The 27,176-nt window shown below is 39.0% G+C and overlaps 2 protein-coding genes across 3 annotated transcripts in view; both read left to right on the top strand.

The window, feature by feature from the left end:
• The window catches only part of LOC125155618 (complement factor H-like), a 116,611-nt gene extending 103,874 nt beyond the window's left edge, over positions 1–12,737 (top strand). For both annotated transcript variants that reach the window (XM_047841071.1, XM_047841072.1), the window contains 8 exons: positions 1,451–1,621; positions 3,513–3,695; positions 4,152–4,361; positions 6,185–6,358; positions 7,065–7,241; positions 7,938–8,111; positions 11,655–11,837; positions 12,302–12,737. In XM_047841071.1, the coding sequence (XP_047697027.1) occupies positions 1,451–1,621; positions 3,513–3,695; positions 4,152–4,361; positions 6,185–6,358; positions 7,065–7,241; positions 7,938–8,111; positions 11,655–11,837; positions 12,302–12,498 (1,469 nt within the window). In that variant the 3' untranslated portion in view covers positions 12,499–12,737. The remainder of the gene's footprint in view (positions 1–1,450; positions 1,622–3,512; positions 3,696–4,151; positions 4,362–6,184; positions 6,359–7,064; positions 7,242–7,937; positions 8,112–11,654; positions 11,838–12,301) is intronic.
• Positions 12,738–16,121: 3,384 nt separating this feature from the next.
• LOC125155065 (uncharacterized) lies at positions 16,122–25,911 on the top strand. The gene is made up of 7 exons (XM_047839862.1): positions 16,122–16,137; positions 16,519–16,728; positions 17,618–18,044; positions 19,005–19,195; positions 20,749–20,832; positions 21,344–21,434; positions 25,563–25,911. The coding sequence occupies exons 1-7, from the start codon at positions 16,122–16,124 to the stop codon at positions 25,660–25,662; spliced, it is 1,119 nt and encodes a 372-aa protein (XP_047695818.1). The 3' UTR covers positions 25,663–25,911.
• The last annotated feature ends 1,265 nt before the right edge of the window (positions 25,912–27,176 follow it).

Genomic DNA, 27,176 nt, shown 5'->3' with positions numbered 1-27,176 from the left:
TGTTCACGATGTATTCCCAATATACAAGGGACTGGTGAACATACAGCAGACATTAAATAGGAGTTTGTTGAATGAACCATTAGGTTTAGTTGCTTTTTAATCCTTACATTGTTGCTAGACACATTCCCATGAGAAGTATTGCCAGTCCTTCAAGACCAAATTTCATCTTTGTCCTCTTCTATCTCCACAAACGATTTCCCCTCATTTATATGGGGGAAAACCCAAGGTTGTAACAGGCATGAAAACTCTCAACTTTTCACTCTTATACTGAAACATCTATTTCATTTATTACTCTTCTTAGATCTCAGAGTTTGCCTTTCCAAGGTTAATCTTCCACCTATATTCAAGTTTACCATAATCCACTTTTAACTATCATAGACCTTACTCCAATTTCTCCTCTCAGTGTTTATTTTGTACCTCTAGCTAGTCTAGCTTTTCACTCTTCTCAAAATGTTTATTTTCTCATAAGAATCAAGGAAATTCTTTCAGAAACCAGTCAATCATAGGACCATGACAACACCCACCACCACTCCTTTTGACTATAGATGAGTTACTATCACCTGAAGAAAACCTTGTTTTGTCTTCCTCAACACTGAAGACAAGCCCTAAAAACAGAATTTATTTTCAGCCTCTAGTGTGTTTTGAATTAGTCCCCTTTGTTTTATTTTTTATTGTATTACAAAATCATTACTTCTTTGGGTACTTATTAAGAAATCCAAAGACCTACATCAATTGATATTTTGTCAAATTGACAAAGTACTCCGGGCTGCATTGAATTTTTGAAGTATGTAGTTGTATAAAAAGTTGTTATACTCGTATTAGAGTCAACAAAATGGACTCTTACAATATTATTGAATTATAGGTTGACCTGATGTACAAAATAGTTTTTCAAAGATTGGAAGAGTATATACAGTAAACAGGTTGTGACTTGAAGCACCCAATTTCTTAGTCCAAGTATTTGTCCCATTTTAGTGATCATGCAAAAGATCTGCTTAAGTGTTCACATTTTACGTAATACATCTTAGATGTGCTTATTAAATTACCATAAGTGAAAAAATATATTCATTTTTCTGAAACACGATATTTAAACTAGCAGCTTCATATATTCTATTTCCACAGATAAATAAGAGACCAAATTTAACCAGGTGATGACTGTTCAGTGTGTAAATCATCCAAAAAAGTGAGCCTCTTAATGCTTTTCTAATCCCCAAAGTGCAGGCTGTATTTATGGCAGACATTTTCTCTGAAATTTCAAAGCCTGGACACGGGACTTATGTTCAGACATAATAAATAGCCCATCACATGCAATATGATCAGGAATGACTTGGTTGGTGGGACTTACGAGCATAAATTCTAATTTCGATATACTATTGAGTCTAAGCTATTGTTCTGCATTAACTGCTTTGATTCTTATAAGTAGTCTTTTCAAGGCAATATTTTCATTTTCTAGCAACAGATGAACTTCAGAAGTGTAAACACAGCTTAACTATACGTGAGGTAAATCCATTGAAGACCGAATTTGATCATAATGAGAACATAACTTACAAATGTAGAGGAAAATTAAAACAGAAACACTCAACGTGCATAAATGGAAGATGGGATCCTGAACTAAACTGCACAGGTAAGCTCTTGTTTATAGTACTTTCAAAATCTTATTCTATTTCTTCCGAACTTGCCAAAGCAGTATTTGGGCATCTTTTAAACATGTTTAGCTATTTATTATTACAAATAACTTTGAAGCCGGAAGGGAATTTAGAAACTAACCAAAACATCATTTCTAGATATTAAGTGCATCAGTGCTTCAGTCAGCTATAAAACAACCCACCCGGAAACTTGATGGCCTCAAATTAACGCCGGGTCGGGTATCTTTAAGAAATAGTGATTTGGTTTTCTTTGAGGCTGAGGAGAGCACAAAGATGGCATCCCCTGGTCCACGTTCCCTGAGGGCACCTCGGTGGCCCCCAGATGTGTGGCAAATCTCAAGTCCGCCCCTCAGGCTACCGGTCTAAGACAGATAATTAGGCTTTTTCCCCAGAAAGTCTGGGCTGTGTTTCAGGCTGCTTTGTGGTGCCCCGGAGGTAGTGGCCCACCAAGAGTTACCTCTCGGATTGTTGTAGTGTGTTGCAGGCCCCAGAAATGCAAGCCCCTCAGGCCACTAGAGCCTGGGGATCAAGGAGTGTGCCCTCTGTGGGCTGAGCATGCTGGCCGGCTTTAGCGAGGCAGCAGAATGCAGGGCTGGGGCCCGCTCGCCGGCTTTGATGAAGCCACAGGAGAGCCCTGGGCTGGAGTGCACCCACTGGTGCCATCAAGTTAGAGGGAGAGTGTAGACATGGCACCTGCCGGAGATTTAGTTGCCAGACCAACCTCTGGTAAAATGTATCAAGAGGAAGTAGAAATTAAGATTATTAGGACAAAAATGCTTAAACAAGCAGATATAGAAGAGAATAAATCCTTGAGAATACATTGAAAAAATATGCCAAGCAAATGAAAACAGAAATAAGAAAAAAACTTTTGATTAAATATAAAATGCTCCTGCATCTGTCTGAAGATAGAAATAGAAAATATGACCATATTAGTCAGCATGAATGAATTATATTCCGTCAACAATTTCTCTGAATTGAATACAAAGTGTCAGATAATTGGAAGGACTCAGGAGACTTCCCAATGTACAGTCACATAAGGTCTTTAATGAAATAAACGCATGGCAGGAGAAAGCAAAACGTAGGTATCACAGAGAGGTCCAAAAGCCTCCAGGGTTAGTCGCCCAGAGTCTTCCCTCAGTGGAACAGGACATCTTTGTCTCCAGGTTATGAACTGCCACGATACATGTGAGGTATCTCTGCTTTATGGGAGCTCAAACGCAAGTTTGCAAAGGAATCTTGTATACCTTGCTGATCATAGAAGGAAAGTCAGGCTGTCTAATCCGTTAAACAGGGTGCATTTCATCATCTGTGTATCTCTAAACAGTGTCGGCAACCTAGTCAACAGTATCTCCAGAGAGTTTTGAACTTTAAACAACACACTGTTAATCGCTAATGACCATATCTAATTCATGTTTTGCCCAGGAACCTATATCAAATAATTGATCTTTAACTACATGTAATTCTTCCTTTGGCTAATTATTTTCCATTCCACATCTTATACGGGTTTTAATGCAATCACAATACATTTGATTATAGATAGCTGTAATAAGATCCTAATATCAGTATTTATTTAGTGCCTGTTACTGAGTGGATGATTCAGTTAGTACATCGTAATGGTTAGAAATAATTAAAAGAAGTTTTACATAAATTATGCACGATTTATCACAGAAGGAATAAAAGGAAGATACTACCATTAAGACCACGTGTGATGTGTTAAAGCGCTCTACAAGCTGAAGAGTATCACATATTTAAGCATAACGTTATTATTTGATCGTTTATGATACATTATTATTGAGTTTTCTCTTTAATTTTTCTCTTTAATATTTTTAACTCTGATTTCATCACGAAATCTAATTTTCATATTTGTAGAAGTACAAATGCAGTCATGCCCACCTCCACCTCAGATTCCCAATGCTCACAATATGGCAACGATGGTAAATTATCAGGATGGAGAAAGAGTATCTGTTGTCTGTCAAGACAATTACATAATTCAGGATGCAGAGGAAATCGTGTGCAAGGATGGAAGATGGCAGTCAATACCACACTGCGTTGGTCAGTAATGCATAACTTGCTTTGTAACATTCTTTCAAATGAGGTTAATACTCCCCTGTGCTTTGTGTAAATGAACAAGATAAGGACCTTTCTGTCTATCTATTTCACTTTATCTTGAAACAGTAAATTGCAATCTAAGTATACAAATCAATCGGCCTTCTTTCACTTCTACTATGAAAGAAACAGACCAAAACTTTGGGTTACTGTGTAAATACCATAGAAAATTTGTTTGTAAATACCATAGAAAATTTCCCTCGTGATGAACAGGACAAGAATGTGGGGGCAGAGTGAACAAGCAGATACTACTGTAGATTTGATGGAGACATGAGCTTGCAAATTCCAGATGTCTTTTAGTTTTTCAGTAATTTAATTTTTCAGATTATCCTTATTTTAAAACCTCAACTAGTATTTGATTACATTTTTCAATTTAAACGTTGATCTCTGTTCTTTATACAGAAAAAAGCCCATGTCCTCAACCACCTCAGATAGAACATGGAACCATTAAATCATCTCAATTTTCAGAAGAGATGGACGAACCATTGAAACCTGAGGTTTATGTACATGGCACCAAATTAAATTACACTTGCGAGGATGGTTTCAGGATATCTGGAAGAGATGAGATAACGTGCCACATGGGAAAATGGAGTTCTCCACCTCGGTGTGTAGGTGAGGACAGTATGCAAACCACAATTCTTTTTCGATATAATCCATTAAGCATAATCAATTGTCAAATTCGTGAGAAAGAATCCTTTAGATTTCTAAATATACAAACTCATTTATAGTTAAATATCTAAAATCATTTATATATTTATGTACCTTACCAGCAATTTTGCATAATCAAGTCTATCCTCTTTGCGTTAATTTCATTGACTCATTACAGACTCACTTTGAATTCTGGCAATTGTTTAATGAAAACTAGATGTGTAGTACAACTAAACCTCTCTGTCCATATACATACCGCCTATTCATATTCCTACCCATTTATATATGGAACTTGTACTGATTGCTTTGCCATGAGTTTTTATAAATTTCTTTTGTTTTTCCTATAATGTCATTTCCGAGTTCTTACAACACATGGTACATAAGATGATTAATTCTCAATGCTCTTCTTTTTATTATTTGCTGTTAGTTTGAGAAACACTGATAGTGTCTTTCATAAATATATTGACATTTTTATTTTTTTTTATTATTTAAGTTTTAGTTTAAATTCCAGGTAGTTAACATGCAGTGTGATATTAGTTTCAGTTGTAGGATACGGTGATTCAACACTTCCATACAACACTCGGTGCTCATCACAAGTGCCCTCCTTAATCCCCGTCCCCTGCTAAACCCATCCTCCCACCCACCTCCCTTCTGGTAACCGTCACATTGTTCTCTATAATTAAGAGTCTGTTTCTTGGTTTGCCTCTCTCCCTCTCCCCCCAACCCCCCCCCCTTTGCTCATTTGTTTTGTTTCTTAACTTCCACATATAAGTGAAATCATATGTTATTTATCTTTCTCTGACTTATTTCGCTTAGCATTACATTCTGTAGCTCCATCTGTGTCATTGCAAATGGCAAGATTTCTTTCTTTTGTGACTGATTAATATTCCATTGTGTATTTGTACCCCCTCTTCTTTATTCATTGTATCTCGGCTATTGGAAATAATGCTGCTATAAACATCAAGGCATATGAGTCCCTTTGAAGTAGTATTTTTGTATTCTTTGGGTAAATATCTATTAGTGCAATTGCTGGATCATAGGGTAGTTTGACATTTAACTTTTTGAGGAATCTTCACCCTGTTTTCCAGAGTGGCTGCACAAGTTTGCATTCCCACACCAACACTGCAGGAGGGTTTCCCTTTCTCCACATCTTTGCCAACACCTGTTGTTTCTTGTGTGTTGATTTTAGCCTATCTGACAGGTGTGAGGTGATATCCCATTGTAGTTTTGAATTGCATCTCCCTGATGATCAGTGATGTTGAGCATCTCTTTATGTGTCTGTTCGTTGTCTGCGTGTCTTCTTTGGATCTATGTCTGTTCTTGCCTTCTGCCCATTTTTAACTGGGTTACGGTTTGGGGGTGTTGAGTTTTATAAGGTCTTTATATATTTTGGTTACTAACGCTTTATCAGTTACATCATTCACAAATATCTTCTCCCTTTCTGTAGCTTGTCTTTTAGTTTTGTTGATTGTTCCCTTCACTGTACACGAGTGTTTTATTTTGATGTAATCCCAATACTTTATTTTTGCTTTTGTTTCCCTTGCCTCAGGAAACCTATCTAGAAAGAAGTCGCTATGGCCGATAATGTACTGACATGTTTAGTTTCAAATTCCTACTCAGGTTGTCAACTGGATACATCAGAATGATGGTTTTAGGAAGCATTTGCACACCATCTCCGTGATATAATTGCAGATCCTGTGTTATTTTTTTCAAATAAAACTGCCAAATAAAGTTTCAGTTTTAGTAAAACATGGAGTCATTCTTTCTTTGTCTCCTTCTTTTTTTAGGACTTTCCTGTGAGCCACCACACTTGATTCCACATGGTATTCTATCTCACGTATCAGACAGTTACCAATATGGAGAAGAAGTAACGTACAAATGCACCAAAGGTTTTGAGATTAATGGACCTGCATTCATAAGATGTTTAGGAGGAAAATGGTCCCATCCACCAGAGTGCAAAAGTATAGTGTATTTAATTTTACTCTACGATTGATAAATATTCTTAATTCAGAGCATAAATGGTACAAATATGAAACTAGGCAGTAATTCCAGAATTCAACAGGGTATCTCTGGGAAGCTGTGGATTCTAGTAGAGAATTAATAGCCGTAGTAATAATAAAAGTGTGACAGCATGAGCCAAATTATTTCACTTTCATGTCACCGTGTGTGCACATTAGACCTCCTGTGATACACATCCTCAGACTTCTCATCTCTGTTCCTGTGTCACAGCTGGTCGCTGCTCATCAATCCCATCATTATTCAATTTACTGTTAGTTTGTCAGTTATCTCCTTGTATGTATATAGTTTTCTGAGATATTTGACACAAATAAAGGTAACAGATTTTGACAGAGGTGAAAATACAAATACATAAGGTAGATGGCTTGTATGGGCAAGAAAGAATTTGAATGCAAGAAGTGTGATCTCAAGCATTACACGTATCCATATCTCTTCAGGCTTACGATGTCATCATCCCCATGTTATACTTTGATAAACATAGGACTATTCAATATAATTAAGCAAGACTTCTAACATATTGTTTCAAGGTATAAGAAAAATTTTGCAAGGTATTCATTGGTTCGATGTGTACCTATTATTCTACATTATAGTTATTAGTCATTATGTACTTTAAAATATTTACTGAACAAGTACATATTCTTTTTCTTTCAGACACGGATTGTTTTAGCTTACCCGACTTCGGTAATGCCACACCCATAGGCCAGAAGAAGACGTTATATAGGTCAGGAGAAAAAGTGACTTATAAATGTCCAAATAATTACCTTTTGGATGGACCAAATACTATCCAGTGTGTTAACAGCCAATGGATAGGAAAGCCAATATGCAGAGGTACTTCAATGAAATTTTGAAACCTATTTGTGAAAATGTCTTAACTAATATGCAATTCCTTCTAACAGCACTTATGAAATGGACATGGATTATTCTTTTAGGCCAGGTCAAAGAAGTTTACGTTTTAACATAAAGGGATATAATTGTGTACTCAGTGGTCAATCTGAAAGCCCAGTGGTTCTCAAACTGTGGTCTCTGGAAGAACAGAATCAGCATCTTTTGGGAAATGGTTAGAAATGCAAATGTGAATTCACAGGCTTGCTCAGACCTGTGGTGGCAAAAACTCTGGGGCTGCAACCCTGAAAGTGTCTTAACAATTCCCAAGGGATTCAGTGTATACTCCAGTCTAGGAGCCATACCTATAGCCTGTTATATTTACGTCCACCTGAATCTCACTGGTGAATTACACATTATGCATTGAAATGTCCTTAAGCGTTTGCAAAAAAGAGTCATTGAAGGCTGTTTTTGTCAATTATACATTTATTTTTCTGTTATTTTGCCAAGTCTTATAAAATAAAATATATTGCTTTATCTCCTTCAGTCTTATATGTAAATTTCTTAAAATTAGCAGCCTTTCATGACAGATTAACTGTTGATTTAAAATCCTCTTAGAGATCTATTTGGAATCCCATTCATTGATTTGCTATTCAAAATGACCATTATGTTAGAGATGCTACTTTTTTTCTTTCTATTCAGATATTTCCTGTGGGAATCCACCCAGAGTGAAAAATGCTATTATACTGGATGAGATGTCTAAGTATCTACCTGGTCAGAGGGCACGTTATGAATGCATCATACCTTTTTACCTGGTTGGGGGCAGAGAAGTGACATGTTCAAATGGGAACTGGACACAACCACCTCAGTGCCTAGGTAAAGTGTTTTATTTCCCTTAAAATATTCTCTTTAAATATTAAGAGAATATTTCGGGGACTAAATATGTTAATATAAATATGTAATGAAGTAGTTATTTTGGTTCATTTTTTAATCTCAAATAAAATGATGGTGCTTAAAATCCAGTTTTTTCTTTCAGTGGACTCTTTTGTGGATGTAGTTATTTTATGAAAGATTTGACCAGATTAGGACAGCTGGAATCATGGAAAATTCTCTCTGGGTTAAGCATTAAGATCCTCGGTTATTTCCTGAGGAATAAATGTATTAAAGATACATTGAGGACATTTGACAGCTCCATGAAATTCCACTTGGAGACATGGAATCCGCAGCTGGGGCGTGATCACAGAACTTGATACAAATTTGGGCTTCTTCAGCGTGTGGATTATATTTAAAGGAAGGTTACTAGTTGAGCTCAACCCAGGAATTAGTGTATACTGAAGAAAAAGTCTGAGAACTTGATCATAGGACACTCCAGCATTTAGAGTTTACGAAAGAAGGGGAGCCAACAAAGGAGATACTATAGCCACTTGTTTTTCAAATCCACTTTCGCCTGGCATATATATTTTCCAGTCTTTTACTTTGATCCCACCTATGTCTTCGTGTTTAAAGTGAGTTTCTTTAGACGCCAGGCGGTTGGTTCTTGTTTATGTGTGCCCTCTGCCATTTCAGTCTTTTCACTGAAGTATTTAAACCACTTACACTTAAAGTAGTTTTTGATAGATTAGGGGCTGTGTCAGGCATTTTACTGTTTGTTTTGTGTTTCCTGTTTCTCACTTCCATTTCCTTTCTTCTCATCACTGTAGATTTTTGAAACATCTTAAAATAATATTATTTTGACACCTCTATATTGTTTGGGGGCGTGTCTCATTGTATAGTTTCATTAGTGGTTGCCCTAATATTAAGATGTACATAGATAGCTTATCACTCCTCCTGGAATTGACATTTTACCACTTCAAGTGAAATGTGGAAACCTTACTTCGATTTAGGTCCATTTATCCTCCCCACATTTTATTTTATTTTACTTTTTTTTTTTTTTTTTTTTTTTTTTTTTTTAAGTAGGCTTCACAGCCAGCGTGGAACCCATTGCAGGGCTTGAACTCACCACCCTGAGATCAAGACTTGAGCTGAGATCAAGAGTCAGGTGCTTAAGTGACTAAAACCCTCAGGCACCTCTTACCCTCCCACATTTTAAACATAAATACCTTTTGTGGGGGTTGGGGGGGGATAAATGTTAAGTGTTTCTTCTACATATGTTGAGCACTATAGGAAATGACACAATGTTGCACAAACATCCAATATAACAAACTCCTTAGGAAAAAGAGTCTATTATATTTACCCTTATTTTTCTCAGCTGCCTTGTTCTTTCTTCCTGCGTGAAGTCTCAGTCCTCCTTCTGTTATCTTTTCGGTACTATTTGAAGAATTCCTTTAGCAATTCTTTAAAGATAGATCTGCTGGAGATATTTTCCCCCTTTTCCATTGTCTCAGAAGGTCTTTATTTCTCCCTTGTATCCTAAGGATGGCATCACTGGATGTGGCATTCAGAGATGACAGTTTCTTTTCTTCTAGCACTTGAGAAACGTTGTCACTTCTCTCTGGCTCCATGGACACAGATGAGAACCCCACGGACACTTGAACCCTTTTTCCCTTAGAGGTTTGCCTAATTTCTGTGTAGCTGCTTTTGAGATTTTTCCTTTTCTTTAGTTTTCCTCAGTTTGATTATGATGTATCTTGGCTTGAATTTCTTTAGGATTGTCCTGTTTGGCTTTTTCAGTATGAATGTTTATGCCTTGTGCCCAACAGGGGAAATTTTCAGCCATTATTGTTTGAGGGTTTTTTGTTTGTTTGTTTGTTTGTTTGTTTGCTTGTTTGTTTTCATCTCTAACCCCTTTCATTCTCTTTCTGGTTGTCCAGTCTTTTGCTATACTCTTACTGGTCCCTGAAGCCCTGTCCACTTTTGTTTGTTTTCAAAGTGAGTAGTCTGTATTCTGTATTCGAGTTTATTTATCCTTCTGTCATCTGTAACCCATGATAGAGCCCATCCAGTGAGGATTTTTAAAAATCCATTATTCTATTTTTCTGTTCTATAATTCCCATTGGATTTTGAAAAACCATCACTAAATAATTCCATTATCTGTGTCATCTCGATGTTGCCATGTGTTGATTATCTTTTCTCTTTTGAGGTTTTCCTGGTCTTTGGCATAATGAGTGATGTTTTTCTCTCTTTTTTTAAAGGTGTATTTATTTTAGGAAAGTGAGCACTCATTCCAGTGTGTGAGCAGGGGAGGGGCAGAGAGAGGGAGAGAGAATCCCAAGCAGGCTCCTCTCTGCCAGCACAGAGCCCAACACAGGGCTCAAACTCACGAACCGTGAGATCGTGACCTGTGTGCAAATCAAGAGTTGGATGCTCAACCCACTGAGCCACCCAGGCACCCCTACAATGAATGATTTTCAGTTGTATTCTAGACATTTGGGATATTATGTTTTAAGGCTCCGGATTTTATTGATATCTCTTATTTATCAGGCCTCCAAAACTGCCAGAGTGCAAGTCCAGACTTCCCTCTTGGCCTCCACTGACACCATGGAAAGTGGAGAGGCGTCTTGTTCCCTGAGTGTGGATAGAAGTCTGGGCACCTCACGTGGCCTGTGTTGATCACTGTTGATCTCTGAGCAACAGGTGGAGAGGAATGGTCAAGGTTTCTTGATGATGTTTTTTCGGAGTTATTCGAATACTGTAAAAAATACTTCTGTCTTGTTAGAATACTCCATTCCTGGGCCTTTGGCTAAAGAGAGCAGGCAATTCTTGGAATTTTTTTTTCCATGAACTTAATATTGTTTCTGGGTTCCAGTCTTCTTCAGTGCTCAGTCCAGGATCCATAGAAGAGACAATGAAAACCCAAACTCACTAACTACAGTGTAATTCCTTGAATCCCAAGGTCTCTGATTAGATCGATATCTACTCTGCATCTTCCATAATCCCTTTTATTGTTTTTTATGATACGTTCAGGGTTTTTAGTTTTACTTAGCAAAGGGATTAGCAGAAATGTTTCTACCTCACCTTGTCCAGAATAGGAGGCCAACAATTCCCTTTCACATTATACAAATTTGTAATTCTTTGACTTAATTAAAGCTGATGTTTCTTTTGTAATAACAATGAAAGTCAATACACAGCGACTTGAGATCCAATAGACACTACAATATGTTGTAACTAATGAGAAAATTTCTTTGTGTATATTAGCTCTCCATCTGTCTGGCATTTATTCACTAGGGAAAATATTTTTTAATACCAGAATACTGCAAAGCAGACAATTTGTTAATGCTTTATGTGTGCTTTCATGTGGGATAAAAGGAAGTGCTTAAAAGTGTTCTTCTCAGTTTAAGTGATTAGAATTTCTCCAATGAATCATTTCTGTCAGCAGAAATCACAAGTCTTGATGTTGTATATTATGCTATATTTTTATTTGCTTTACTTTACCCTGTTTCTCTTTGGATGTTCAATAAATCAAATAATATTCTTTTTTAGACCCTAAAGAAAAATGTGGGCCCCCTCCGGCTATTGACAATGGAGACATGACCACATTCCCAACATCAGAATATGCTCCAGGGTCATCTGTTGAGTACCAGTGCCAGTCCTTGTATGTGCTTGAGGGAAACAAGGTCATCACATGCAGATATGGACAGTGGTCAGAACCGCCAAAGTGCTTGGGTAAATATCTTAATATTCACCTGGATCCTGGGAAAATCACTATAATGAGAAAGGTGTTTTGCTTTATTAACAGAATATTCATGGATTAACCACAATCATTCTATCAAATGTTTGACTACCAAATATTAATATGTGAAGAAATAAAATTAGAAAAAAAGTCTTATTCAAGCAACCACAGCCACAAAATATTCTTTAATGAAAGCTCTTCCTATTGTTATTGACATGATGCATCTTTCATTATAACATTTAATTAGCACACCTTAAACACAGTACCTCATTTTTACATCGTTAATCATTTAAAATGATTTACATCTATGTGATGGATTTTCAATGAACTGGTTGGAAAAGGTTTTGAGAACAAAGCCCTGGACCTGTGCAGACAATTCTACTTTGAAAGTCTGAAATTCTGTGGAAAATATTTGTTTACTACTTAATGCTTATGTTCATTTTTTTTAAATCTTCAGATGTTTGTATGGTATCCGAAGAAACCATGAGAAAACATAACATACAATTAGGATGGCCTTCTAAGAAAAAGAGATATTTCCAAACAAGGGAAACTGTTCAATTTCAATGTAAATCTGGATATCGTAGACAGACATCACAACAAACATTCCGAGCAACCTGTTGGGACGGGAAACTGACCTATCCTGTTTGTGTATAAAATATGGTTAAGATGCAGTCCTAAAATTAAAACATGTACATTTATTCAAATTTTTCATGCTTATTTTGTCAGGTATTGTTAAACTCCTTTATATTCATATCAGAATTTGTGTTAAATATTTCATGGATGATGTAATTATAATCTGAGAAGTGAATAAATCACTTCTTAAAAGCACTTCATTAAAACTTGGCAAACCAAAATGCTTTGTGTCCTATTAAAAAAATATCTATGACAAGAAATGAGATTCAATCACTACAGTGACGACTTCTATGCATCTTTCTCCTACCTTTCTCAAATCTTCCTCGGTAACTTCTGAGGCTTCCTGAGACCGTCCGTTTTGGAGGAAATGGGAGAAAAGGCTTTTCCATCTTCAAAATAATTTCACTTCAGAAACACTTCAAAACCTAACTATGTCATACCTATGTTAACACGATGGAAGTAGTTATTACTTACTTTTGCTTATCTATCAAAAGACAGATATACCAAAAAAATAATGGAATACATGATCTCCTACAAGATAACTCTCTAGCACAATAAAAATTAAAGAAAGAATAAAGGGAGATTAGAATCGAACTGGGTACATAACTATGATAACATGACATGAAAAGTAACAAAAAATCTGATGTCAAGTGTAAACACACACAGTGTGCTTTGAACACTGAATAAATATTTATAAAACAAAGATTGTCAGGAAGCACAATAAAAAATTGACAGCAGAATTTAGAGAAACTAGGGTTAAGAGTAGCTGTTTAACTTCTTAATACTAACCTGCATTCTGCATTGTATCTGTCTTTAATATACATCACCTTTGAACCACAAGAATATGTTGTTTTAAAATAAAGATAAAGTAAGGCAATACATGTTGAGAACTATGAAGACCTCTTTGGTAATGATGTTCAAATCTAATGACATCTCCACGATTTTGCTGGTATAGAGAGTTTTGAACACATTCAACCACAAGAGTCTGAAATGCAATTTTTAAATTCATACATTTCAAACAACATAAACAGTTAAAATCAATTGACCGAAAACATTTTTAACTTCTACAAAAACATGAAATTTTTAGGATGAAAATAAAGATATAATCAAGGTAAAAGTATTTTTGTTTAATATATGAAATTTATTGTCAAATTGGTTTCCATACAACACCCAGTGCTCATCCAAGGTAAAAGTATCTTAAGGTGATATCTTCTTCCTTCATTTGCATCAAGTCAAGTGGTATTCTCAGAATGAGAAACCAGGCTGTCTCTACTGGAGCCGATTTATCTAAATCTGAATCACAAATGACAGTCAGTTTTCTCACATTTAAAGGAACATTGTTACAATCCACAAGTTATCTTTGCTGTCAATATTGGTGTATATACTATTTCTCCAGAACCTTTCACCCAAAGCTTGTGGAATGTATGTATGACACTTGCCTTGTAACCAATATGGCCTATAACCAATTATTTTCATTTTTGGCTGCGAAATAGCAACTTTTAAGATTAATCTAATATTTTTCTGCATTTATTGCCATTCCCGTGTAAAGATGACTGTTGATTTCCCAACTCCTTATACTTTTACCTAAAAAGATTTGGTAAATGTTTATATTTGCTCTTTAATTTCCAATTTTTGGAGTAAGGACTTGATAAAGCCACCTTCTGATGGCTTTAGAGATATTTGTTCTTTTTCTTTTTCCTTTTGTTAAAAGTTGTATCAGTGGGGAGCCTGGGTAGCTCAGTTGGTTGAGCATCTGACTAGATTTTGGCTCAGTTCATGATCCCAGGGTCATGGGATTGAGCCCTGGGCTCCAGCTCAGCCTCTGTGCTGAGTGTGGAGCCTGTTTAAGTTTCTTGCTCTCTCTCCCTTTGCCCCTCTTCCACCCATTGAGTTCTCACTCTCAAAAAAAAAAATAATAATAATAATAATAATAAATTTAAAAATTTAACAAAATAATAAATGTATCAGCATGAATTCATGAATTTTTATTTATTCAACTGTCACAATTAAATATAGTCATTATTTCTGAAGCTCAAATTATCCCAAATTTGGCTAGTGAGAGCCTCTTGAAATGAGCTCCTTATTGCCTTGTTGTACCCCATTATTCTTTGAGCATTTCTTTTCTTTTTAGTACAACATGATGATCCAGGCTTGCTGTATACTTCCCTGCCCAATATCTGTAAGCATACATGTTTCCAAAAAGGTCTGAATCTTTTTTTTTAATGTTTATTTATTTTTGAGAGAGAGAGAGAGAGAGAGATAGGGCATGAGTGGGGGAGGGGCAGAGAGAGGGGGAGACACAGAATCTAAAACAGGCTCCAGGCTCTGAGCTGTCAGCACAGAGCCAGACGCAGGGAGTGAACCCATGAACCACGGGATTGTGACCTGAGTGGAGGTCGGACACTTAACCAACTGAGCCACCCAGGCACCCGTGATTCTTTTTACTGGGAAATAGTGTTTAGAATCCAACTATTGTGCCCTTGGTACTAAATAGGAATATTTTACAATAAGAACTTGATAATAGTGACCTTCTGATAGCTTTACATATATACACATTTTTTAAATTTTTTTAAATGTTTATTTATTTTTGAGAGAGACAGAAATAGAATGCGAGTGGGTTGGGGCAGAGAGAGGGGGAGACACAGAATCTGAACTGTCAGCCCACAGCCCAACGCGGGATGTGAACTCAGAGCAGCGAGATGATGACCTGAGCTGAAGTCAGATGCTCAACCGACTGAGCCACCCAGGTGCACCATATATATATATATATATATATATATATATATATATATATATATTTTTTTTTTTGTTTGTTTGTTTGTTTGTTTAAATGTATCACCGGGGCACCTGGGTGGCTCAGTCAGTGGAGCTTCCAACAGGATTTTGGTTCAGGTCATGGGATCGAGCCGAGGGCTTGAGCTCTGGGCTGTGCGCTGAGTGGGGAGCCTGCTTAAGATTCTTTCTCTCTTTCCATTTTCCCCACTCTCCCCACCGAGCTCTCCTCTCTCTCTCAAAATAATAAATAATAAATAAATAAATAAATAATCAGCATGGATTCCTGAATTGTTATTTATTCAATTTGTCATAATTAATTCTACACATTGTCTTTGAAGCTCAAATTATCCCAAATTTGGCTAGTTGAGAGCCTCTTGAAACTAGCTGCTGAATGCTTTGTTATACCCCATTATTCTTTGAGCATTTCTTAAGACAACATGATGTTCCAGGCTCGCTGGGTATTTCCCTGCCCAATGCCTGTAAGCATACACCTTTCCAAAGGGGTCTGATTCCTTTTACTGGGAAATAGTGTTTAGAGCCCAAGAATTGTACCATCCTGTGAAGAGAGTTATGTTGAAATAGAAATGTTCAACACTGTAGAAGCATCTTTAAATGTCTTTTTGCTTGTCAGAAGACTTAAATAGAAGTGAAATTTAAAATTCATTTGCTCCTATTGGATCTTACAATTCAAGGTTAATAACACAGGGTTAAAAACTTTCTAGTACATTTTCTGTCTCTTCTCTTTACTCACATATTCTTATATTTCAATATTTGCAAAAATAATATAAAAAGTTTAATACAAACATTACTACTACCAGGTAAACTACTGAATGAAGGTTACAATGTCTTTGCATTTATTTTGTCCCGGGATGTTCAACTCTGAATGTAAGTACTCTCTTCCAAAATGACTTCAAATAATCCTTATCTCTGATTGGTTCACTTCCCAACTTAATACAGTTTTACATTTATTTGCATTCATATTTTAATTTTAAATCATGCTTCTTCCTCTATTAAACTAAACTTTTTAGATATGAAAAACAGCTACATGTTTCAAAAGTCAAAGTCACATGACAAGGCTCTCTGAAGAGTAAGCTTTTTCCATCATTTATCTGTTCCTCATTTAATAAAGTTATATTTTTATTAGTTTCTGTCATCCTCCCAGTGTTTATTACTCTCCTTTTTTCAATATATAGAAGGGAGGTGATTTTACACATTTATCTGTACCTTGCTGTTTTCGTATTTTCATTCTAATCTTCTCTTGAATAGCCTTCCTCAGCTCCCTGCACAGAGGCTGCCTCAGTAGCTGTGCTGCGGTAGACACTGGTCACCAGCACAGTCTGGATCAAGCGTCCCCACATGTGGCTGCGTTGGGAGCCAGCAGGGAAAAGGCTGTCTGGCACTGGCCTCCTCTGGGCTCCTCTGACGTTGGCCTTGTCGCTGGAGTGCTTGATTATAAAGGCCTCCTAGGTCAGAAGGGTAGGAGGAGCCCAAGTTGCGCCTGGCCCCAGGCCACGTTAGGGGCCCTTGTAAGAATCCTGGTGGCGGGCAGACACTGGGAGACCTAATCTTTGGACGCCCAGTGTGAAATCCTCCTTTGTGTAACTGTGTCAGCGAACGAGCAATTAGTATTTATTTCTTGGTGGATGGACACTCTGCCCTTAACCGTTCCCATACGCAAAAATTAACCTAGTAGGAGCCAAGACCCCAGGTCTTTAAATCCATGCCTCCAGGGCACACAGCAGTCCCTTTCAGGGAAACCCAAAACTTCACACCTGTCAGAGTTTTGAAAAATATGACTGCAAATTTGCAAAACACTGTGTAACCCATCACACTCATTACCTCAATCGTTTCTCATGGAAACCCTATGACGTAGGTACTCCATGCACATCTTTCAGAGAATGCAAGGGTTTTAGAAAGAATAAGCCGTTGGCCCAGGATCACGTTGCTAGGGAGAAGCCAAGCCATAACCTGACCCTAATCTGGCTCACAGATTTTTTTTTAATAAGCAACGTGAATAATTTAATTAGTTTTGGAAACCCCTCTCTCCCCAGATAACACCTGACGCAAAATGCAATAACGCTTTGCAAAAGTTACCTACAGGTGGTCAAAAATATTTTAAAACAGATTTGAAGATTGTTTGTAGTGTTTTTACTCATAACATGAGGCGCAAACCTTGGACGAGGGCGGATTCCCCGTTTTGCTATCACCCCATGTAAATTTAAAACAAAAGAGAAAATTCGGAGACTTCCTAGCGTGCCATTAAATGCAAAGACAAACAAAGCCCTTAAGAAAACCATTCGGGAGGGCTACGAAACGAATAAAACACAAGGGTCAATTACTTCTGTGGGGCTGAATTAAACTGAAGGGAAGTCAAGACGCCCTAACGCCTTGAGCGGCAATAGACAGAGGCACCTTAGCCACCGCGGGACCCCTGCAGGCGTGCAGGAGCCAGCCAGTCGCGCAGGCGCAGGGCCGGAGCGGGAATGCGCCCCGCCTTCCCCGGGCCCCGCCCCCCCGCTTCAGTTCCGGGTCCTGTCAGTAGGGGCGGCCGCGGTCTGGGCAGCGGCCAAAGGCGCGCAGCTGCGCGGCCCGGGTTTCCAGCCGGGCCTCTTTCCCGGCCGGGCCCCAGCATGGCTGCCCCCAGGGCTGCGGGTGGGGACGGTGCCGCGTTGTCGCGTTCCTGACGGCCCCTGGCGTCTGTGCTCTCCTTCTCTTCCCCAGGCCACTCCAGCAGACATGTTTGCCAAGGCCTTTCGGGTCAAGTCCAACACGGCCATCAAGGGGTCGGACAGGTGAGGGAGAGGAGGGCCCTGTTCCGCCCACCAGGACACCCAGCCATTTCTCCATCCCGGCGGGCCCACAACCGTCTTTGGACTAGCTCAGCCGACCCGTGGTGGAGGCCGAGGGGTCCAGCGGGGGAAGGGACCCCAGGGGACCAGGCTGGAATAGACATGTTTTGAGGGTGAAGAGGGAGAGGAGGCCTGATTTATCTCCCAGGCTATCTTTTGGATATTGTAGTTCGTTTAAAGGAAAACGTAATTCAATGAGCGCTTACTGACTGCGATCTATAGAAGGTATTGCGGAGGGCGCCAAAAAAGAAAGGAAAGAAGGAAGACAGACAGACAGACAGGGTGCCACTCTCCTAAGAGCTTAGAGTCCCTGAGGAGAAGTCAGATGGGGAACCGAGAACTACAACGATAGGAGGAAAAGTGTCTAGTGATTACTTCTGGCAGGAGAGACAGACAGATGGAGGGAGAGGTGAGGGAGAATTAAGGGACATGTTTTGAGGAGACCTGTATCTGTTCAGACAGTGTCGCAAACGCAGATAGCACGTTGCGAATTTTGGACCCCGTGTTCTATAGTTGTCACTCTTGGTGCCCTGGTATAGCTTTTTAACCATCTGGGACAGGTTTGCCAAGCATAGAGAGAAGGAAGTGGGTGCGAGGGCTAGGCATAGAGGCAGGAAGGCAGGGCTGAATTTCCAAAGTCAGGCTAACTTGGTTACTGCCTGGATCTCACTTTCCCTCTTTGTTCGTAAAATGGAAAGTCTTGCCCCCAAGAATATGTGCCAATAGAGGAGACATGGGATGTGAAAGAGAATAGGATGTTTTGGAAGAGTGTACAAGAGTAGGGCATCATAAAGCAGTTTTTCCTTGGCCCCTTGATTTGATAGTAAGTCCTTCCGAATCCTTTGCATTTCTCAAAATGCATCCAGGCACGATTCATACCACTCATTGGTTTGCTTTCTGCAGGAGAAAGCTTCGGGCTCATGTGATGGCTGCTTTCCCCACTCTAGGAACGGATCAGGTCTCTGTGTTGGTACCTGGAAAGGAGGAGCTCACCATTGTGAAACTGTTTGCTCACAGAGGGGATGCAGTGACTGTGTACGTGAGCGGTGGTAACCCCATCCTGTTCGAAGTGGAGAAAAATCTGTATCCGACAGGTATGGCAACAGGATGGACGTGGCCTTTACTGTAATCCTTGCCTGGCATCCGTTTCTCCTTATTTCTTTCATTCACCTGCCTTACTCAAAACAGTAAGTGCCAAATCTCCCAGTACCATCCGTAAGAATCGTTTCGGGCCCAGTGTCCCTAGACTTGGGTCTTTCAAGGTCGAAACTTACTGCCGTAGGAGGGAGAATGAAAGGGCCAATACAGAAAGAGCGTGGTTGCCAAGAGATCTTCTGAGATGAAGGAATAGTAGTTCCTAGTGGGTTAACTAGGGGTGGAGCAGGGGTCTCGAAAAGGGTGGCGTTTCAGGACATGTAGGAAATACGTCTTAAAACGATGACTGGCAGGATTTTCTTTAGAGACTGAAAAGATCCTGTGATAGGCAAGAAGCTGGGTTAATGAAACCACGTACCCAGCTGTCTTAGTGATGTACTCCCATCGAGATACCTCTCAGGGATTCTTCCTTCGGCTCTATCTGGCTCTCAGGATCCTTTGCTTTCTCTCCTTGTGACAGAACTCAGACATCTAGGGTCCTTTTGTCTCTAGCTGCTGACACCTGCTTTGTCACTGGGGCTTTTCTTGCCCTAAGCTGGGCTGCAGCAGGGTAGGGTGGTCTCCTTGGGCCGCTCCTGCCCCCACCCCACTTTGCTGCTTTTTGATCTAAGGGTTTTTACCACTAATCACTATGAAAACAGAGGGAATACAAACAATAAACATGTGGAAATTTCCAAATTGTTTACAGGCTGGTGCCCTGTTCTTAGTCTACTTGTTTCTGAGGTCACAAATGGAATCCTCCATGGTGTTTGTCCCCGCTTTTACCTGCTGTGCCCATTTCTACAACTACAATCAGGTGGAATGATGGGGACTCCCAGTCTCAGGTGACATCCAGGTTTTTAAGAATCTACCTTCTTCATTCCAATAGCAAAGCCTGTGGGCCCACTGCCTTCCTGTTATTTCCTAAGCATACCCACAGAAGATTTCCTTAGTCACTCAGGAGAGAGCTTTAAAGACAAGAGAGTGATTACCATTTATAATTTTTAAAAATTATATTCACATGTACTTTTGTATATATGTATACTTTTTCAATCTTTAGTAGTTTTACCACCTTCACAAGTGTGGAAATTCTTGGTGATATCCTAATATTTATCCTTCCATATTTCCATTTTATATGGCTGTATAATGGTATAAATATGTTTATGTGATTTGTAAGCATTTTTATGTATATTTGTAATCGCTTATATTGCGATTATTAAAAGATAAAAAGGTATATTAGAAAAAAGAAGAATCTGCCTATTTTAAGAAGGAAACCCCTAGAAACCAAGGCTACACTGTATGTTAACTAACTTGAATTTAAATAAATACATTTAAATTTGAACAAAAACACACAAAAACCAGAATGAACCCTCTTTGGGCCTCACAGCCTCTTCTCTAGCTTTGAGCTGAGTTCCTTTACTGTCCCTGAATTAAAGTGGCCTTCGCGTTTGGCTTTGCCAGTGCCCCAGGGTATTGACTTTTTGGCAATAAATCTGTGTCTCTTTTTGGGCAGTGTATGCCTTGTGGTCCTATCCTGACCTTCTCCCAGCTTTCACGATGTGGCCTCCGGTGCTTGAAAAACTGGTGGGGGGAGCAGGTAAGAAGATTTCCCTATATTCTGGCTATCGACTGAAACCCGCTTAGGAAGGACTGACTACTCCAATAAATGTACCCGCTTCCTGCGTTCATATGGTTGAAAAATGGAATTTTTCCTCCGTTTGCGTTTCATCTCTCTCTTGACTGCTTCCGTGAGGTCCCTGGGCCTCTACGACGCTGTTGAAAGGCTTCAGTCAGCTTTGTACTTTGTACTTCAATGAGAAAATAGTTTGTGAACTGCCATAGGCTGTCCTTTAAGTCAGTAAGCTAAATTTGGGAAACCAGAATAAGATAGGTCATGGAACTGGCCTTGGTGCTTCAGTTGGACCACTAGCCCCCCTAGGGAAATGCTGTGATACTGAGGTTGCCATCTTTTAATTTTCATTATGAATAACCTTGCTGATACCTGATAAAGGTTTGTAGGTTGAGTGAGCGAATATGTGATGAAGTAGAACTTGGAATTGTTTAGAGGCAGAATACAGGTTGTGATGCATTTGTTTCGTTTGCTGCAGATTTGATGCTGCCAGGACTCGTGGTGCCCCCTGCTGGTCTGCCTCAGGTACAGAAGGGTGACCTCTGTGCCATTGCCTTGCTGGGGAACAGGTACTGTGTCAGTCCGCTGTGCCTTTGGGGGAAAAGCTTGGGTAAAACTGGGGGAAGATTTGAGAAATGACAGCTTCCAATGCGTATGGATAAAGGATTACACGAGAAAAAAACAAACAGGTTTTTCTGGGGTGGGCCACTGGGGCCTTGGCAGTGAGCCTGTGGAGGTGTCTTTATATCTGGGCCAAGTGTATTTGCTGCTGCTGATTTTTTTTTTTCTAGTAATTTTACATTTACGGAAGAGTTGCAAAGATAGTGTAGAGTTCTTATCCAGCTTCCTGTAACGATAACGTTTTTTATAACCAGAGTACAGGTATCAAAAATAAGGAATTAACATTGGCACAGTCCTATGAATATAATTGTAGAGTTTATTCATATTCCCCCAGTTTTTCCATGAAATGTCTTTCCATACCACTTTGCATGTAAATGTTGTCTTAGTCTCTGGTCTGTGACATTTTCTTGGTCTTTCTTGGTCTTTCATTGCCTTAACACCTTTTTCTTCATCATCTACATCATCATCCTCTCTTTTAATTCTGTTTTTCATTATTTATTTTTGAAAAGGAGAGGATGTCAGTGGGCAGAGGCAGAGAGAGAGAGAGAGAGAGAGAGAGAGAGAGAATCCCCCGACATGGGACTCAATCCATGTGCCCCGGGATCATGACCTGAGCTGTAACCAAGAGTCAGACGCTTAACTGACTGAGCCACCCAGATGCTCCTAAGTTATTTGGATAGTTTTCTTGAGAAATATTTTACATACTACAAAATTCACTAACTCCAAAGGTACATTTCGGTGACTTGTAGTGTATTTTTACAGAGTTGTTCAGCCTTTAAACATAAATAAGGAAGTATTCACAGGAACAGTTCCGAAAAATCAAAAGCCCCCTCACCTCACAAACGTTTTCTCCTAGAAGTAACCGTATCATTTGATGCATACATTCTTGTCAGCCTTCTTGAATACATGCATATGTGTGCTTATGAAAGCGTACAATTTTGTTGTGTATGGTTAAAAATACAACCAAATGGAATTATGCTTTATCTGTATTGTTTTTTCACTTAAGATTGTGGGGACATTTTCCAGGTCAGGAAGCTCAGGGATGCTGAGTCTTCTTACCTGCTGTGTGGTGATGGAAGAGGTCCTCTCCGAGTGGACCTTGTGGTCACCTCCAGTGTGTCTTCATCACAAACAGTATCTTTTTTTTTTCTTAATGAAATTTGTTGTCAAATTGGCTAACATACAGTGTGTACCGTGTGGTCTTGGTTTTGGGGGTAGATTCCCATCGTTGATTGCTTACATACAATACCCAGTGCTCATGCCAACAGTTGCCCTCCTCTATGCCCATCACCCATTTTCCCCTTTCCCCAGCCCCCTCCCATCAACCCTCCATTTGATCTCTGTGTTTAAGAGTCTCTAATGGTTTGCCTTCCTCACTCTTTGTTTGTAACTATTTTTCCCCTTCCCTTCCCCAATGGTCTTCTGTTAAGTTTCTCAAGTTCCACACGAGTGAATATATATATATATATATATATATACATATATATATACATATATATGTGTATGTATATATATATATATATATATATATATATATATATATATATATTCCTCTTATCCATTATGACATTTAAGCTCTTTCCATGATTTGGCTATGTTGAAAGCTCTGTTGTAAACATTGGGGTCCATGTAACCCTATGAATCAGCACTCCTGTATCCTTTGGATAAATTCCTAGTAGCGCTATTGCTGGGTTGTAGGGTTGTTCTATTTTTAATGTTTTGTGGAACCTCCACATTGTTTTCCAGAGAGGCTGCACCAGTTGGTGTTCCCACCAACAGTGCAAGAGGGTTCCCATTTCTCCATATCCTCGCCAGCATCTGTTGTTTCCTGAGTTGTTAATTTTAGTCACACTGATGGGTGTGAGGTGGTATCTCATTGTGGTTTTGATTTGTATTTCCCTGATGATGAGTGGTGGTGAGCATCTTTTCATGTGTCTGTTGGCTATCTGGATGTCTTCTTTGGGAAAAGTGTCTATTCATGTTTTCCTTCCATTTCTTCACTGGATTCTTTGTTTTTTAGGTGTTGAGTTTGGTAAGTTCTTTATAGATTTTGGATACTAATCCTTTATTCAATATGTCATTTGCAGATATCTTCTCCCATTCCATTGGTTGCCTTTTCATTTTGTTGATCGTTTCCTTTGCAGTGCAGAAGGTGTTTATCTTGATGAGGTCCCCGTAGTTCATTTTTGCTTTTTTTTTTTTTCAACATTTATTTATTTTTGGGACAGAGAGAGACAGAGCATGAACGGGGGAGGGGCAGAGAGTGAGGGAGGCACAGAATCGGAAACAGGCTTCAGGCTCTGAGCCATCAGCCCAGAGCCTAACGCGGGACTTGAACTCACGGACCGCGAGATCGCGACCTGGCTGAAGTCAGACGCTTAACGGACTGCGCCACCCAGGCGCCCCTCATTTTTGCTTTTAATTCCATTGCCTTTGAAGATGTGTTGAGCAAGAAATTGCTGCGACTGAGATCAGAGAGGTTGTTGGCTGCTTTCTCCTCTAAGGTTTTGATGGTTTCCTGTCTCACATTTAGGTCTTTCACCCATTTTGAGTTTATTTTTGTGCATGATGTAACCAAGTGGTCCAGTTTCATTCTTCTACGTGTTGGTATCCAGTTCTTGCAGCACCATTTGCTAAAGAGACTGTCTTTTTTCCATTGGATATTCTCTCCTGCTTTGCCAAAGATTAGTTGGCCATACATTTGTGGGTCTTATTCTGGGTTCTGTATTACATTTGTCTATGTATCTGTTTTTGTGCCGATACCTGGTCTTGATGATTATAGCTTTGCAGTAGAGGCCAAAGTCTGGGACTGTAATGACTCCCACTTTTTTTTTTTTTTTTCAATATTACTTGGGCTGCTCAAGGTCTTTTGTGGTTCCATACAAATTTGCTCTGAGAAGAATGCTGGTGCAATTTTGATTGGGATGGCATTGAATGTGTAGATTGCTTTGGGTAGTGTTGACATTTTAACAATATTTATTCCTCTAATCCATGAGGATGGAATATTTTTCCATTTCTTTGTGTCTCGTTCAATTTCCTTCATACGTTTTCTATAGTTTTCAACATACCGGTCTTTACATCTTTGGTTAGGTTTATTCCTAGGTATTTTATGGTTCTTGGTGCACTTGTAAATGGGATTAATTTCTTGATTTCTCTTTCTGTTGATTCATTATTGGTGTATAGAAATGCAACTGATTTCTGTGTATTGATTTTGTACCCTGTGACTTTGCTGCCTTTATGTATCAGTTTTAGCGGCCTTTTGGTGGAGTCTTTCGAGTTTTCCATATAGAGTATCATGTCCTCTGTAAAAAGTGAAAGTTTCCCTCTTCTTTGCCAGTTTTGGTGCCTTTTATTTCATTTTGTTGTCTGATTGCTGAAGCTAGGACTTCCACAACTGTGTTAAACAATAGTGGTGAGAATGGACATCCCTGTCGTGTTCCTAATCTTTGGGCTGGTGGGAGGGGTGGAGGAGATCTCCATCCATCCCCCCCCCCCCCACCCGCCCTCTGGTAACCAACAGGTTTTTCTCTATACTTAAGTGTCTGTTGTTTTCTTTTTCTTTTTCCCACTTTGTTTTGTTTCTTAAATTCCACATATGAGTGAAATCATATGAAATTTTTCTTTCTGTGACTGATCTAAGTCACTTAGCAATTATCCTCTGTAGCACTATCCATGTCATTTCAAATGGCAAGATTTCATTCTTTTTTTATGGCTGGGAAATGTTCCATTATGTGTGTGTGTGTGTGTGTGTGTGTGTGTGTGTGTGTGTATTATAAATATATATGTACGTCATACATGTATATGTATTCCATTATATATATGTATATGTATACCATATGTGAATGTATGTATCTATGTTGTATGTATACCACCCTCTCTTTATCCATTTGTCAGTCACTAGACATTTGGGCTATTTCCATAATTTGGCTGTTGTTGCTACTCTAAACATTGGGGTGCATGTATCCGTTTGAATTAGTATTTTTATATCCTTTGGGTAGATACCTCATAGTACAGTTGCTAGATTGTAGGGTAATTCTATTTTTAACTTTTTGAGAGACCTCCCTACTGTTTTCCAGAGTGGCTGCACCAGTTTGCATTCTCACCAACATTGCCAGAGGATTTCCCTCTCTCCACATCTTCACCAATACCTGTTGTTTTCTGTGTTGTTTATGTTAGCCATTCCGACAGGTGTGCGGTGATACGTCATTGTAGTTTTGAGTTGTACTTCCCTGATGTTGAGAGATGTCGAGCATCTTTTTATGTGTCTGTTAGCCATCTGGATGTGTTCTCCGGAAAAAGGCGTATTCATGTCTTCTGCCCGTTTCTTAACTGGATTATTTGTTGTTTGGGTGTTAAGTGTATATCTTGTTGTTGGGTGTTGAGTTCCTTATATGTTTTAAATATTAATCTTATGAAATTTTAAAAGATTGGAATTATTGAGAGTACATCTCAGACCAAACAAAGTTAAGCAAGAAATCAGTTTAAAAGATAACTAGAAGAACCCCAAGTTACCAGAAATCGACACTTTAGAAGACAATCTTTTAAAAAATTAAAGCAGGACTTCTAGCTTTTGTGGTGTGATGAGCTTGGTGAACTCACTGAGCTTACTGAGGACATTAAGAAATAGACTCACACATTTCCAGTTGCCTGATTTAAGACAAAAGTCAGAGTGAAGCAGTAGGTAGGAAAGCGGTGATATTTTCAGTAAATATTGCCCAAACAGTTGGATAGCTATATTTTAAAAATACGTCTGTCGCTCTTAGTACCAGATACCATACACAAAAGTCAAACGAGTTGTAAATGTGAAAGAGAAAACAATGCTTTTAGGGGAAAACATTATTGCATCCTAGGACTAGGCAAGGATGTCTTAAATAGGACACGAAAGGTACTAATCCAAACGGGAAACAATTTTAAATTTAATTCAATTTTAAAATTAAGAAAACCTCTTTAAGTTTATTTATTTATTTGGAGGGAGAGAGTGAGTGTACATACACAGGCACGTGCCGGGGGCAGGGGGGAGGGGCAGAAGGGCAGAGAGGGGGAGAGAGAGGGAGAGAGAGAATCCCAAGCAGTCTTCACATTCATAGTGTGGAGCCTGATGGGGATTGAACTCAGGAACTGTGTGACATCGTGACCTGAGCCAAAACCAAGACTCGGATACTTCACCAACTGAGCCACAGGTGCCCCAAGAAAATTATTTTTGGTTTTAAGCTCCAAACATTTTCTTTTTGTCCATTGCAATGATTCTATCCCGTGACGTTAACAAGGACTGTCTCTGCTGTGGCTAGAGCCATAGACGTGCAAGGCGACTAGTGACCCAGAATTCTTTTCTGCTTACACGTGTCAGTGAATTCAGCCTGAATTTGTGGTTTGAACCCTCTGAAAACGTGTCCAGCTTCCAAAGCTGGCCACCAACTTCCAAAGCAGGCTTGAAGAATATGTTTGAAAAAATTACACCCAAGCATAACTATGAAAAGCAAACATCTAACTGTTCCATTTAAAATGAAGAAATTCTGCTCAGTAAAAAACATGTAACACTGAGCAAATAGACAGCCCATCGACGGAGAAAATATTTATAGTACATGTGTCCAAGAATATACAAACAGTATAGAAAGAATTCCCACAATGAGATAAGTAAAAGACAGATAACTCAGCAGAAAAGACTTGAATAGAGAATTCACCCAAGAGGA

Source organism: Prionailurus viverrinus, chromosome F1 (assembly GCF_022837055.1).
Source record: "Prionailurus viverrinus isolate Anna chromosome F1, UM_Priviv_1.0, whole genome shotgun sequence".
NCBI lineage: Eukaryota > Metazoa > Chordata > Mammalia > Carnivora > Felidae > Prionailurus > Prionailurus viverrinus.
The sequence above is the reverse complement of the archived record's forward strand: the minus strand, read 5'-3'. Positions and strand labels throughout refer to the sequence as shown.

Excerpts from the sequence above, each read along its gene's own strand:
- LOC125155065 (XM_047839862.1), top strand. Across the intron at positions 16,729-17,617 it reads AGGCCTCCTAGGTCAGAAGG|GGAAGTCAAGACGCCCTAAC; the intron begins GTAGGAGGAGCC and ends ATTAAACTGAAG. Across the intron at positions 20,833-21,343 it reads AAAACTGGTGGGGGGAGCAG|ATTTGATGCTGCCAGGACTC; the intron begins GTAAGAAGATTT and ends CGTTTGCTGCAG.